Source organism: Lampetra fluviatilis, unplaced genomic scaffold (assembly GCF_964198595.1).
Source record: "Lampetra fluviatilis unplaced genomic scaffold, kcLamFluv1.1 SCAFFOLD_495, whole genome shotgun sequence".
NCBI classification, from domain to species: Eukaryota; Metazoa; Chordata; class Hyperoartia; order Petromyzontiformes; family Petromyzontidae; genus Lampetra; species Lampetra fluviatilis.
Window position 1 is genome coordinate 15,001 of NW_027621469.1, and position 15,107 is coordinate 30,107.

The 15,107-nt window shown below is 53.0% G+C and overlaps 1 protein-coding gene across 1 annotated transcript in view; it reads right to left on the reverse strand.

The window, feature by feature from the left end:
• LOC144955303 (solute carrier family 15 member 4-like) overlaps positions 1 to 15,107 on the reverse strand; it is a 31,621-nt gene that overhangs the window by 13,262 nt on the left and 3,252 nt on the right. The window contains exon 3 of the mRNA XM_078885558.1: positions 734 to 989. Coding sequence (XP_078741684.1) covers positions 734 to 989 — 256 coding nt within the window. The remainder of the gene's footprint in view (positions 1 to 733; positions 990 to 15,107) is intronic.

Here is a 15,107-nt window from a genome sequence, read left to right on the forward strand (position 1 = left end):
ATCACCACCACCACCACCACCTCCTACTCCACCACCATCACCACCATCATCACCATCATCATCATCACCACCACCTCCACCACCACCTCCCCCACCACCACCACCTCCACCACCACCTCCACCACCACCACCACCTCCACCACCACCTCCCCCACCACCACCACCTCCACCACCCCCCCCACCACCACCACCACCCTCACCTGCCCAGCCACTCATCAGCTAGCCAGCCCCACCACCCCCACCACCACCACCACCACCTCCACCACCACCTCCACCACCACCCCCACCACCACCACCTCCACCACCACCTCGACCACCACCACCACCACCACCACCCCCACCACCACCACCCTCACCTGCCCAGCCACTCATCAGCTAGCCAGCCCCACCACCCCCACCACCACCAACACCACCACCCCCCCCACCATCATCACCATCATCATCATCACCCCCCCCACCTCCACCACCCCCCCCACCACCACCACCACCACCTCCACCACCCCCCCACCACCACCACCACCACCACCACCTCCACCACCCCCCCCACCACCACCACCACCACCTCCACCACCCCCCCCACCCCCCCCACCACCACCACCACCCTCACCTCCCCAGCCACTCATCAGCTAGCCAGCCCCACCACCCCCACCACCACCACCACCTCCACCACCACCTCCACCACCACCACCCCCACCACCACCACCACCACCACCCCCACCACCACCACCCTCACCTGCCCAGCCACTGGTCAGCGAGCCAGCCTGCTAGTGGAGCCGTGCCGTACGCGACGGCGTTGAGCGCCAGCTGAGCCTGGGTGGCGCTTGGTGCGTCCCAGTCGAGCGGAAACGAGTTGAGCTCCAGCACCAGGTTGGAGGTGAGGCTGTAGAAGGCCAGACGTTCCAGGAGCACCACCAGCAGCAGAAGCCAGCGGGAGGCACGCAGGCTGCGCTCCGAGCGTGGTGGAGGGGCGTGCTGGTGGAGGTGGGATGCTGGTGTGGGTGGGTTGGTGGGTGGGTTGGTGGGTGGGTGTGTGGGTGGGTGAGTGGGTGAGTGGGTGGGTGGGTGAGTGGGTGGGTGAGTGGGTTGGTTGGTGGGTGAGTGGGTGGGTGGGTTGGTGTGTGGTGGGTGGGTGGGTGAGTGAGTGAGTGAGTGGGTGGGTGGGTGAGTGAGTGGGTGGGTGAGTGGGTGGGTGAGTGGGTGGGTGGGTGAATGGGTGGGTGTGTGGGTGAATGGGTGGGTGGGTGAGTGGGTGGATGGGTGGGTGAGTGGGTGGGTGGGTGAGTGGATGAGTGGGTGGGTGGGTGGGTGGGGGGTGAGTGGGTGGGTGGGTGAGTGGGTGGGTTGGTGAGTGGGTGGATGGGTGAGTGGGTGGGTGGGTGGGTGAGTGGGTGGGTGGGTGAGTGGGTGGGTGAGTGGGTGGGGGGGTGGGTGGGTGGGTGAGTGGGTGGGTGGGTGGGTTGGTGAGTGGGTTGGTGAGTGGGTGGGTGGGTTATTGGGTGAGTGGGTTGGTGAGTGGGTGGGTGGGTGGGTGAGTGGGTTGGTGAGTGGGTGGGTGGGTGGGTGAGTGGGTTGGTGAGTGGGTGGGTGGGTGAGTGGGTGAGTTATTGGGTGTGTGGGTGAGTGAGTGGGTGAGTGGATGGGTGGGTGGGTGTGTGGGTGGGTGGGTGGGTTGGTGGGTGGGTGGGTTATTGGGTGAGTGTGTGGGTGGGTGAGTGGGTGTGTGGGTGAGTGGGTGGGTGAGTGGGTGAGTGGGTGGGTTGGTGGGTGGGTGAGTGGAGGGGTGGGTGAGTGGGTGGGTGGGTGAGTGGGTGGGTGGGGGGGGGGGAGGTGGGTGGGTGGGTGGGGGGGTGGGTGTGTGGGTGGGTGAGTGGGTGAGTGGGTGGGTGAGTGGGTGGGTGGGTGGGTGAGTGGGTGGGTGGGTTGGTGGGTGAGTGGGTGGGTGGGTGAGTGGGTGGTGGGTGGGTTGGTGGGTGGGTGAGTGGGTGGGTTGGTGGGTGGGTTGGTGAGTGGGTGGGTGAGTGGGTGGGTGAGTGGGTGGGTGAGTGGGTTGGTGGGTGAGTGGGTGGGTGAGTGGGTGAGTGAGTGGGTGGGTGAGTGGGTTGGTGGGTGAGTGGGTGGGTGAGTGGGTGGGTGAGTGGGTGGGTGAGTGGGTTGGTGGTTGTGGTGGGTGGGTGTGTGGGTGAGTGAGTGGGTGAGTGGGTGGGTTGGTGGGGGGGGTAGGTGGGTGGGTGAGTGAGTGGGTGGGTGAGTGAGTGGGTTGGTAGTTGAGTGGGTGGGTGAGTGGGTGGGTGGGTGAGTGGGTGGGTGGGTGAGTGGGTGAGTGGGTGGGTGGGTGAGTGGGTGGGTGGGTGAGTGGGTTGGTGGGGGGGTGGGTGGGGAAGGTGGGTGGGTGTGTGGGTGGGTGAGTGGGTTGGTGGGTGGGTGGGTGAGTGGGTGGGTGGGGGGGTGGGTGGGTGTGTGGTGGGTGGGTGGGTGGGGGGGTGGGTGGGTGAGTGGGTAGGTGGGTGGATGGGTGAGTGGGTTGTTAGATGAGTGGGTGGGTGAGTGGGTGGATGGGTGGGTGGTGGGTGGGTTGGTGGGTGGATGGGTGAGTGGGTGGGTGGGGGGGGTGGGTGTGGGTGGGTGGGTTGGTGAGTGGGTTGGTGAGTGGGTGGGTGGGTGGGTGAGTGGGTGGGTAGGTGTGGGTGGGTTGGTGGGGGGGGTGGGTGGGTGTGTGGGTGGGTGGGTGGGGGGGGTGGGTGGGTTGGTGTGGGTGGGTGAGTGAGTGGGTGGGTGGGTGAGTGAATGGGTGGGTGGGTTAGTTGGTGAGTGAGTGGGTGAGTGAGTGGGTTGTTAGTTGAGTGGGTGGGTGGGTGAGTGGGTGGGTGTGTGGGTGAGTGGGTGGGTGAGTGGGTTGGTGAGTGGGTGGGTGGGTGGGTGAGTGGGTGGGTGGGTAGGTGTGGGTGGGTGAGTGAGTGAGTGGGTGGGTGGGTGAGTGAATGGGTGGGTGGGTTGGTTGGTGAGTGAGTGGGTGAGTGAGTGAGTGGGTTGTTAGTTGAGTGGGTGGGTGGGTGAGTGGGTGGGTGTGTGGGTGAGTGGGTGGGTGAGTGGGTGGGTGAGTGGGTGGGTGAGTGGGTGGGTGGGTGAGTGGGTGAGTGAGTGGGTGAGTGAGTGAGTGAGTGGGTGAGTGAGTGGGTGTGTGGGTTGGTGGGTGGGTGGGTTGGTGGGTGTGTGGTTAGTTGAGTGAGTGGTGAGTGAGTGGTGAGTGAGTGGTGAGTGAGTGAGTGTATGAGTGAGTGGTGAGTGAGTGGTGAGTGAGTGAGTGGTGAGTGAGTGGTGAGTGAGTGTGTGAGTGAGTGAGTGAGTGTATGAGTGAGTGTATGAGTGAGTGAGTGGTGAGTGAGTGGTGAGTGAGTGGTGAGTGAGTGAGTGTATGAATGAGTGAGTGAGTGGTGAGCGAGTGGTGAGTGAGTGGTGAGTGAGTGAGTGTATGAGTGAGTGTATGAGTGAGTGAGTGGTGAGTGAGTGGTGAGTGAGTGGTGAGTGTGTGAGTGGTGAGTGAGTGGTGAGTGAGTGAGTGAGTGTATGAGTGAGTGAGTGGTGAGTGAGTGGTGAGTAAGTGAGTGTATGAGTGAGTGTATGAGTGAGTGGGTGTATGAGTGAGTGGTGTATGAGTGAGTGGTGAGTGAGTGGTGAGTGAGTGGTGAGTGAGTGTATGAGTGAGTGTATGAGTGAGTGTATGAGTGAGTGGTGAGTGAGTGGTGAGTGAGTGTATGAGTGAGTGAGTGTATGAGTGAGTGGTGAGTGAGTGGTGAGTGAGTGGTGAGTGAGTGTATGAGTGAGTGAGTGTATGAGTGAGTGGTGAGTGAGTGGTGAGTGAGTGGTGAGTGGTGAGTGAGTGAGTGGTGAGTGAGTGGTGAGTGAGTGAGTGAGTGGTGAGTGAGTGGTGAGTGAGTGAGTGTATGAGTGAGTGAGTGTATGAGTGAGTGTATGAGTGAGTGAGTGAGTGTATGAATGAGTGAGTGAGTGTATGAGTGAGTGTATGAGTGAGTGTGTGGTGAGTGAGTGGTGAGTGAGTGGGTGTGTGGGTTGGTGGGTGGGTGGGTTGGTGGGTGTGTGGTTAGTTGAGTGAGTGGTGAGTGAGTGGTGAGTGAGTGGTGAGTGAGTGAGTGTATGAGTGAGTGGTGAGTGAGTGGTGAGTGAGTGAGTGGTGAGTGAGTGTATGAGTGAGTGAGTGGTGAGTGAGTGGTGAGTGAGTGGTGAGTGAGTGAGTGTATGAGTGAGTGAGTGAGTGAGTGTATGAGTGAGTGTATGAGTGAGTGAGTGGTGAGTGAGTGGTGAGTGAGTGGTGAGTGAGTGAGTGTATGAATGAGTGAGTGAGTGGTGAGCGAGTGGTGAGTGAGTGGTGAGTGAGTGAGTGTATGAGTGAGTGTATGAGTGAGTGGTGAGTGAGTGGTGAGTGAGTGGTGAGTGTGTGAGTGGTGAGTGAGTGGTGAGTGAGTGAGTGTATGAGTGAGTGAGTGGTGAGTGAGTGGTGAGTAAGTGAGTGTATGAGTGAGTGTATGAGTGAGTGGGTGTATGAGTGAGTGGTGTATGAGTGAGTGGTGAGTGAGTGGTGAGTGAGTGGTGAGTGAGTGTATGAGTGAGTGTATGAGTGAGTGTATGAGTGAGTGGTGAGTGAGTGGTGAGTGAGTGGTGAGTGAGTGTATGAGTGAGTGAGTGTATGAGTGAGTGTATGAGTGGTGAGTGAGTGAGTGGTGAGTGAGTGGTGAGTGAGTGAGTGAGTGAGTGGTGAGTGAGTGGTGAGTGAGTGAGTGTATGAGTGAGTGTATGAGTGAGTGTATGAGTGAGTGAGTGTATGAATGAGTGAGTGAGTGTATGAGTGAGTGTATGAGTGAGTGTGTGGTGAGTGAGTGGTGAGTGAGTGGGTGTGTGGGTGGGTGGGGGGGGTGGGTGGGTTGGTGTGGGTGGGTGAGTGAGTGGGTGGGTGGGTGAGTGAATGGGTGGGTGGGTTGGTTGGTGAGTGAGTGGGTGAGTGAGTGGGTTGTTAGTTGAGTGGGTGGGTGGGTGAGTGGGTGGGTGTGTGGGTGAGTGGGTGGGTGAGTGGGTGGGTGAGTGGGTGGGTGGGTAGGTGTGGGTGGGTGAGTGAGTGAGTGGGTGGGTGAGTGAATGGGTGGGTGGGTTGGTTGGTGAGTGAGTGGGTGAGTGAGTGAGTGGGTTGTTAGTTGAGTGGGTGGGTGGGTGAGTGGGTGGGTGTGTGGGTGAGTGGGTGGGTGAGTGGGTGGGTGAGTGGGTGGGTGAGTGGGTGGGTGGGTGGGTGAGTGGGTGGGTGGGTGAGTGGGTGAGTGAGTGGGTGAGTGAGTGGGTGTGTGGGTTGGTGGGTGGGTGGGTTGGTGGGTGTGTGGTTAGTTGAGTGAGTGGTGAGTGAGTGGTGAGTGAGTGGTGAGTGAGTGAGTGTATGAGTGAGTGGTGAGTGAGTGGTGAGTGAGTGAGTGGTGAGTGAGTGGTGAGTGAGTGTATGAGTGAGTGAGTGAGTGAGTGTATGAGTGAGTGTATGAGTGAGTGAGTGGTGAGTGAGTGGTGAGTGAGTGGTGAGTGAGTGAGTGTATGAATGAGTGAGTGAGTGGTGAGCGAGTGGTGAGTGAGTGGTGAGTGAGTGAGTGTATGAGTGAGTGTATGAGTGAGTGGTGAGTGAGTGGTGAGTGAGTGGTGAGTGTGTGAGTGGTGAGTGAGTGGTGAGTGAGTGAGTGTATGAGTGAGTGAGTGGTGAGTGAGTGGTGAGTAAGTGAGTGTATGAGTGAGTGTATGAGTGAGTGGGTGTATGAGTGAGTGGTGTATGAGTGAGTGGTGAGTGAGTGGTGAGTGAGTGGTGAGTGAGTGTATGAGTGAGTGTATGAGTGAGTGTATGAGTGAGTGGTGAGTGAGTGGTGAGTGAGTGTATGAGTGAGTGAGTGTATGAGTGAGTGGTGAGTGAGTGGTGAGTGAGTGGTGAGTGAGTGTATGAGTGAGTGAGTGTATGAGTGGTGAGTGAGTGAGTGGTGAGTGAGTGGTGAGTGAGTGAGTGAGTGGTGAGTGAGTGGTGAGTGAGTGAGTGTATGAGTGAGTGAGTGTATGAGTGAGTGTATGAGTGAGTGAGTGTATGAATGAGTGAGTGAGTGTATGAGTGAGTGTATGAGTGAGTGTGTGGTGAGTGAGTGGTGAGTGAGTGGGTGTGTGGGTTGGTGGGTGGGTGGGTTGGTGGGTGTGTGGTTAGTTGAGTGAGTGGTGAGTGAGTGGTGAGTGAGTGGTGAGTGAGTGAGTGTATGAGTGAGTGTATGAGTGGTGAGTGAGTGAGTGGTGAGTGAGTGGTGAGTGAGTGAGTGAGTGGTGAGTGAGTGGTGAGTGAGTGAGTGTATGAGTGAGTGAGTGTATGAGTGAGTGTATGAGTGAGTGAGTGTATGAATGAGTGAGTGAGTGTATGAGTGAGTGTATGAGTGAGTGTGTGGTGAGTGAGTGGTGAGTGAGTGGGTGTGTGGGTGGGTGGGGGGGGTGGGTGGGTTGGTGTGGGTGGGTGAGTGAGTGGGTGGGTGGGTGAGTGAATGGGTGGGTGGGTTGGTTGGTGAGTGAGTGGGTGAGTGAGTGGGTTGTTAGTTGAGTGGGTGGGTGGGTGAGTGGGTGGGTGTGTGGGTGAGTGGGTGGGTGAGTGGGTTGGTGAGTGGGTGGGTGGGTGGGTGAGTGGGTGGGTGGGTAGGTGTGGGTGGGTGAGTGAGTGAGTGGGTGGGTGAGTGAATGGGTGGGTGGGTTGGTTGGTGAGTGAGTGGGTGAGTGAGTGAGTGGGTTGTTAGTTGAGTGGGTGGGTGGGTGAGTGGGTGGGTGTGTGGGTGAGTGGGTGGGTGAGTGGGTGGGTGGGTGGGTGAGTGGGTGGGTGGGTGAGTGGGTGGGTGGGTGGGTGAGTGGGTGGGTGGGTGAGTGGGTGAGTGGGTGGGTGAGTGGGTGGGTGGGTGAGTGGGTGGGTGGGTGAGTGGGTGGGTGGGTGGGTGAGTGGGTGGGTGGGTGAGTGGGTGGGTGGGTGGGTGAGTGGGTGGGTGGGTGAGTGGGTGAGTGGGTGGGTGGGTGGGTGGGTGAGTGGGTGGGTGGGTGAGTGGGTGGGTGGGTGGGTGAGTGGGTGGGTGGGTGGGTGAGTGGGTGGGTGGGTGAGTGGGTGGGTGGGTGGGTGAGTGGGTGGGTGGGTGTGTGGGTGAGTGGGTGGGTGAGTGGGTGGGTGGGTGGGTGAGTGGGTGGGTGGGTGAGTGGGTGGGTGGGTGGGTGAGTGGGTGGGTGGGTGTGTGGGTGAGTGGGTGGGTGAGTGGGTGGGTGGGTGGGTGAGTGGGTGGGTGGGTGAGTGGGTGAGTGAGTGGGTGAGTGAGTGGGTGTGTGGGTTGGTGGGTGGGTGGGTTGGTGGGTGTGTGGTTAGTTGAGTGAGTGGTGAGTGAGTGGTGAGTGAGTGGTGAGTGAGTGAGTGGTGAGTGAGTGGTGAGTGAGTGTATGAGTGAGTGAGTGAGTGAGTGTATGAGTGAGTGTATGAGTGAGTGAGTGGTGAGTGAGTGGTGAGTGAGTGGTGAGTGAGTGAGTGTATGAATGAGTGAGTGAGTGGTGAGCGAGTGGTGAGTGAGTGGTGAGTGAGTGAGTGTATGAGTGAGTGTATGAGTGAGTGGTGAGTGAGTGGTGAGTGAGTGGTGAGTGTGTGAGTGGTGAGTGAGTGGTGAGTGAGTGAGTGTATGAGTGAGTGAGTGGTGAGTGAGTGGTGAGTAAGTGAGTGTATGAGTGAGTGTATGAGTGAGTGGGTGTATGAGTGAGTGGTGTATGAGTGAGTGGTGAGTGAGTGGTGAGTGAGTGGTGAGTGAGTGTATGAGTGAGTGTATGAGTGAGTGTATGAGTGAGTGTATGAGTGAGTGTATGAGTGAGTGGTGAGTGAGTGGTGAGTGAGTGTATGAGTGAGTGAGTGTATGAGTGAGTGGTGAGTGAGTGGTGAGTGAGTGGTGAGTGAGTGTATGAGTGAGTGAGTGTATGAGTGAGTGTATGAGTGGTGAGTGAGTGAGTGGTGAGTGAGTGGTGAGTGAGTGAGTGAGTGGTGAGTGAGTGGTGAGTGAGTGAGTGTATGAGTGAGTGAGTGTATGAGTGAGTGTATGAGTGAGTGAGTGTATGAATGAGTGAGTGAGTGTATGAGTGAGTGTATGAGTGAGTGTGTGGTGAGTGAGTGGTGAGTGAGTGGGTGTGTGGGTGGGTGGGGGGGGTGGGTGGGTTGGTGTGGGTGGGTGAGTGAGTGGGTGGGTGGGTGAGTGAATGGGTGGGTTGGTTGGTTGGTGAGTGAGTGGGTGAGTGAGTGAGTGGGTTGTTAGTTGAGTGGGTGGGTGGGTGAGTGGGTGGGTGTGTGGGTGAGTGGGTGGGTGAGTGGGTGGGTGAGTGGGTGGGTGAGTGGGTGGGTGAGTGGGTGGGTGGGTGAGTGGGTGAGTGAGTGGGTGAGTGAGTGGGTGAGTGAGTGGGTGTGTGGGTTGGTGGGTGGGTGGGTTGGTGGGTGTGTGGTTAGTTGAGTGAGTGGTGAGTGAGTGGTGAGTGAGTGAGTGTATGAGTGAGTGGTGAGTGAGTGTATGAGTGAGTGAGTGAGTGTATGAGTGAGTGTATGAGTGAGTGAGTGGTGAGTGAGTGGTGAGTGAGTGGTGAGTGAGTGAGTGTATGAATGAGTGAGTGAGTGGTGAGCGAGTGGTGAGTGAGTGGTGAGTGAGTGAGTGTATGAGTGAGTGTATGAGTGAGTGAGTGGTGAGTGAGTGGTGAGTGAATGAGTAGTGTATGAGTGAGTGAGTGTATGAGTGAGTGTATGAGTGAGTGGTGAGTGAGTGGTGAGTGAGTGTATGAGTGAGTGAGTGTATGAGTGAGTGGTGAGTGAGTGGTGAGTGAGTGGTGAGTGAGTGTATGAGTGAGTGAGTGTATGAGTGGTGAGTGAGTGAGTGGTGAGTGAGTGGTGAGTGAGTGAGTGAGTGGTGAGTGAGTGGTGAGTGAGTGAGTGTATGAGTGAGTGAGTGTATGAGTGAGTGAGTGAGTGAGTGGTGAGTGAGTGTATGAGTGAGTGAGTGGTGAGTGAGTGGTGAGTGAGTGAGTGTATGAGTGAGTGGTGAGTGAGTGGTGAGTGAGTGATGAGTGAGTGGTGAGTGAGTGTGTGAGTGTGTTTGAGTGTATGAGTGAGTGTATGAGTGAGTGAGTGGTGAGTGAGTGGTGAGTGAGTGAGTGGTGAGTGAGTGGTGAGTGAGTGGTGAGTGAGTGGTGAGTGAGTGAGTGTATGAGTGAGTGTATGAGTGAGTGAGTGGTGAGTGAGTGAGTGGTGAGTGAGTGGTGAGTGAGTGGTGAGTGAGTGAGTGGTGAGTGAGTGGTGAGTGAGTGGTGAGTGAGTGAGTGGTGAGTGAGTGGTGAGTGAGTGTATGAGTGGTGAGTGAGTGGTGAGTGAGTGGTGAGTGAGTGAGTGGTGAGTGAGTGGTGAGTGAGTGGTGAGTGAGTGAGTGGTGAGTGAGTGGTGAGTGAGTGGTGAGTGAGTGAGTGAGTGTATAAGTGAGTGAATGAGTGAGTGTATGAGTGAGTGTATGAGTGAGTGGTGAGTGAGTGAGTGAGTGTATGAGTGAGTGAGTGTATGAGTGAGTGTATGAGTGAGTGAGTGGTGAGTGGTGAGTGGTGAGTGAGTGGTGAGTGAGTGAGTGTATGAGTGAGTGAGTGTATGAGTGAGTGTATGAGTGAGTGAGTGAGTGTATGAATGAGTGAGTGAGTGTATGAGTGAGTGTGTGGTGAGTGAGTGAGTGAGTGAGTGAGTGTATGAGTGAGTGAGTGAGTGTATGAATGAGTGAGTGAGTGTATGAGTGAGTGTGTGGTGAGTGAGTGGTGAGTGAGTGAGTGTATGAGTGAGTGAGTGTATGAGTGAGTGTATGAGTGAGTGAGTGAGTGTATGAATGAGTGAGTGAGTGGTGAGTGAGTGGTGAGTGAGTGGTGAGTGAGTGGTTAGTTGAGTGAGTGGTGAGTGAGTGGTGAGTGAGTGGTGAGTGAGTGAGTGTATGAGTGAGTGTATGAGTGAGTGGTGAGTGAGTGGTGAGTGAGTGGTGAGTGAGTGTATGAGTGTATGAGTGAGTGAGTGAATGAGTGAGTGATGAGTGAGTGGTGAGTGAGTGAGTGAGTGTATGAGTGAGTGAGTGTATGAGTGAGTGAGTGTATGAGTGAGTGTATGAGTGAGTGAGTGGTGAGTGAGTGGTGAGTGAGTGGTGAGTGAGTGAGTGTATGAGTGAGTGTATGAGTGAGTGAGTGTATGAGTGAGTGGTGAGTGAGTGGTGAGTGAGTGAGTGGTGAGTGAGTGGTGAGTGAGTGGTGAGTGAGTGAGTGGTGAGTGAGTGGTGAGTGAGTGGTGAGTGAGTGGTGAGTGAGTGAGTGGTGAGTGAGTGGTGAGTGAGTGTATAAGTGAGTGAATGAGTGAGTGTATGAGTGAGTGGTGAGTGAGTGAGTGGTGAGTGGTGAGTGAGTGAGTGGTGAGTGAGTGAGTGTTGAGTGAGTGGTGAGTGAGTGAGTGTATGAGTGAGTGAGTGGTGAGTGAGTGGTGAGTGAGTGTATGAGTGGTGAGTGAGTGGTGAGTGAGTGGTGAGTGTAGGAGTGAGTGAGTGTATGAGTGAGTGAGTGAGTGAGTGTATGAGTGAGTGAGTGTATGAGTGAGTGAGTGAGTGTATGAGTGAGTGAGTGAGTGTATGAGTGAGTGAGTGAGTGGTGAGTGAGTGGTGAGTGAGTGGTGAGTGAGTGTGTAGTGAGTGAGTGAGTGTATGAGTGAGTGAGTGGTGAGTGAGTGAGTGGTGAGTGAGTGTATGAGTGAGTGTATGAGTGAGTGAGTGTATGAGTGAGTGTATGAGTGAGTGAGTGTATGAGTGAGTGAGTGAGTGTATGAGTGAGTGAGTGAGTGTATGAGTGAGTGTACGAGTGAGTGAGTGAGTGTATGAGTGAGTGAGTGAGTGTATGAGTGAGTGAGTGAGTGTATGAGTGAGTGAGTGTATGAGTGAGTGAGTGTATGAGTGAGTGAGTGTATGAGTGAGTGAGTGAGTGTATGAGTGAGTGTATGAGTGAGTGAGTGAGTGTATGAGTGAGTGTATGAGTGAGTGAGTGTATGAGTGAGTGAGTGTATGAGTGAGTGTATGAGTGAGTGAGTGAGTGTATGAGTGAGTGAGTGAGTGTATGAGTGAGTGAGTGTATGAGTGAGTGAGTGAGTGTATGAGTGAGTGTATGAGTGAGTGAGTGTATGAGTGAGTGAGTGAGTGTATGAGTGAGTGAGTGTATGAGTGAGTGAGTGAGTGTATGAGTGAGTGAGTGTATGAGTGAGTGAGTGAGTGTATGAGTGAGTGTATGAGTGAGTGAGTGAGTGTATGAGTGAGTGTATGAGTGAGTGTATGAGTGAGTGAGTGTATGAGTGTATGAGTGAGTGAGTGTATGAGTGAGTGAGTGTATGAGTGAGTGAGTGAGTGTATGAGTGAGTGTATGAGTGAGTGTATGAGTGAGTGAGTGTATGAGTGAGTGTATGAGTGAGTGTGTGTATGAGTGAGTGTATGAGTGAGTGTATGAGTGAGTGAATGAGTGAGTGTATGAGTGAGTCAATGCGAGTGAGTGTGAGTGAGTGAGTGTATGAGTGAGTGAGTGTATGAGTGAGTGTATGAGTGAGTGTATGAGTGAGTGAGTGTCTGAGTGAGTGTATGAGTGAGTGAGTGTATGAGTGAGTGTATGAGTGAGTGTATGAGTGAGTGAGTGTCTGAGTGAGTGTATGAGTGAGTGTATGAGTGAGTGAGTGTATGAGTGAGTGTATGAGTGAGTGTATGAGTGAGTGAGTGTATGAGTGAGTGTATGAGTGAGTGTATGAGTGAGTGAATGAGTGAGTGAGTGTATGAGTGAGTGTTTGAGTGAGTGTATGAGTGAGTGAGTGAGTGTATGAGTGAGTGAGTGTATGAGTGAGTGAGTGTATGAGTGAGTGTGTGTATGAGTGAGTGAGTGAGTGTATGAGTGAGTGTGTGCATGAGTGAGTGAGTGAGTGTATGAGTGAGTGAGTGTATGAGTGAGTGAGTGTATGAGTGAGTGAGTGAGTGTATGAGTGAGTGAGTGTATGAGTGAGTGGTGAGTGAGTAAGTGAATGAGTGAGTGAGTGTATTAGTGAGTGTATGAGTGAGTGTATGAGTGAGTGTATGAGTGAGTGTATGAGTGAGTGAGTGTATGAGTGAGTGTATGAGTGAGTGAGTGTATGAGTGAGTGAGTGTATGGGTGAGTGTATGAGTGAGTGTATGAGTGAGTGAGTGTATGGGTGAGTGTATGAGTGAGTGAGTGTATGAGTGAGTGAGTGTATGAGTGAGTGTATGAGTGAGTGAGTGAGTGTATGAGTGAGTGAGTGTATGAGTGAGTGTATGAGTGAGTGTATGAGTGAGTGAGTGTATGAGTGAGTGTATGAGTGAGTGAGTGTATGAGTGAGTGAGTGAGTGTATGAGTGAGTGAGTGTATGAGTGAGTGAGTGAGTGTATGAGTGAGTGAGTGAGTGTATGAGTGAGTGAGTGAGTGGTGAGTGAGTGGTGAGTGAGTGGTGAGTGAGTGTGTAGTGAGTGAGTGAGTGTATGAGTGAGTGAGTGGTGAGTGAGTGAGTGGTGAGTGAGTGTATGAGTGAGTGTATGAGTGAGTGTATGAGTGAGTGAGTGTATGAGTGAGTGTATGAGTGAGTGAGTGTATGAGTGAGTGAGTGAGTGTATGAGTGAGTGAGTGAGTGTATGAGTGAGTGTACGAGTGAGTGAGTGAGTGTATGAGTGAGTGAGTGAGTGTATGAGTGAGTGAGTGAGTGTATGAGTGAGTGAGTGTATGAGTGAGTGAGTGTATGAGTGAGTGAGTGTATGAGTGAGTGAGTGAGTGTATGAGTGAGTGTATGAGTGAGTGAGTGAGTGTATGAGTGAGTGTATGAGTGAGTGAGTGTATGAGTGAGTGAGTGTATGAGTGAGTGTATGAGTGAGTGAGTGAGTGTATGAGTGAGTGAGTGAGTGTATGAGTGAGTGAGTGTATGAGTGAGTGAGTGAGTGTATGAGTGAGTGTATGAGTGAGTGAGTGTATGAGTGAGTGAGTGAGTGAGTGTATGAGTGAGTGAGTGTATGAGTGAGTGAGTGAGTGTATGAGTGAGTGAGTGTATGAGTGAGTGAGTGAGTGTATGAGTGAGTGTATGAGTGAGTGAGTGAGTGTATGAGTGAGTGTATGAGTGAGTGTATGAGTGAGTGAGTGTATGAGTGAGTGAGTGTATGAGTGAGTGAGTGTATGAGTGAGTGAGTGTATGAGTGAGTGAGTGAGTGTATGAGTGAGTGTATGAGTGAGTGTATGAGTGAGTGAGTGCATGAGTGAGTGTATGAGTGAGTGTATGAGTGAGTGAATGAGTGAGTGTATGAGTGAGTCAATGCGAGTGAGTGTGAGTGAGTGAGTGTATGAGTGAGTGAGTGTATGAGTGAGTGTATGAGTGAGTGTATGAGTGAGTGAGTGTCTGAGTGAGTGTATGAGTGAGTGAGTGTATGAGTGAGTGTATGAGTGAGTGTATGAGTGAGTGAGTGTCTGAGTGAGTGTATGAGTGAGTGTATGAGTGAGTGAGTGTATGAGTGAGTGTATGAGTGAGTGTATGAGTGAGTGAGTGTATGAGTGAGTGTATGAGTGAGTGTATGAGTGAGTGAATGAGTGAGTGAGTGTATGAGTGAGTGTTTGAGTGAGTGTATGAGTGAGTGAGTGAGTGTATGAGTGAGTGAGTGTATGAGTGAGTGAGTGTATGAGTGAGTGTGTGTATGAGTGAGTGAGTGAGTGTATGAGTGAGTGTGTGCATGAGTGAGTGAGTGAGTGTATGAGTGAGTGAGTGTATGAGTGAGTGAGTGTATGAGTGAGTGAGTGTATGAGTGAGTGAGTGAGTGTATGAGTGAGTGAGTGTATGAGTGAGTGGTGAGTGAGTAAGTGAATGAGTGAGTGAGTGTATTAGTGAGTGTATGAGTGAGTGTATGAGTGAGTGTATGAGTGAGTGTATGAGTGAGTGAGTGTATGAGTGAGTGTATGAGTGAGTGAGTGTATGAGTGAGTGAGTGTATGGGTGAGTGTATGAGTGAGTGTATGAGTGAGTGAGTGTATGGGTGAGTGTATGAGTGAGTGAGTGTATGAGTGAGTGAGTGTATGAGTGAGTGTATGAGTGAGTGAGTGAGTGTATGAGTGAGTGAGTGTATGAGTGAGTGTATGAGTGAGTGTATGAGTGAGTGAGTGAGTGTATGAGTGAGTGTATGAGTGAGTGAGTGTATGAGTGAGTGAGTGTATGAGTGAGTGAGTGTATGAGTGAGTGTATGAGTGAGTGAGTGTGTGTATGAGTGAGTGAGTGTATGAGTGAGTGAGTGTATGAGTGAGTGAGTGAGTGTATGAGTGAGTGTATGAGTGAGTGAGTGAGTGTATGAGTGAGTGTATGAGTGAGTGTATGAGTGAGTGAGTGTATGAGTGAGTGAGTGTATGAGTGAGTGTATGAGTGAGTGAGTGAGTGTATGAGTGAGTGAGTGTATGAGTGAGTGAGTGAGTGTATGAGTGAGTGTATGAGTGAGTGAGTGTATGAGTGAGTGAGTGTATGAGTGAGTGTATGAGTGAGTGAGTGAGTGTATGAGTGAGTGAGTGTATGAGTGAGTGAGTGAGTGTATGAGTGAGTGAGTGTATGAGTGAGTGAGTGAGTGTATGAGTGAGTGTATGAGTGAGTGAGTGAGTGTATGAGTGAGTGTATGAGTGAGTGTATGAGTGAGTGAGTGTATGAGTGAGTGAGTGTATGAGTGAGTGAGTGTATGAGTGAGTGAGTGTATGAGTGAGTGAGTGAGTGTATGAGTGAGTGAGTGTATGAGTGAGTGAGTGAGTGTATGAGTGAGTGAGTGTATGAGTGAGTGAGTGTATGAGTGAGTGAGTGTATGAGTGAGTGTATGAGTGAGTGAGTGTATGAGTGAGTGAGTGTATGAGTGAGTGAGTGTATGAGTGAGTGAGTGTATGAGTGAGTGAGTGTATGAGTGAGTGTATGAGTGAGTGAGTGTATGAGTGAGTGTATGAGTGTATGAGTGAGTGAGTGTATGAGTGAGTGAGTGT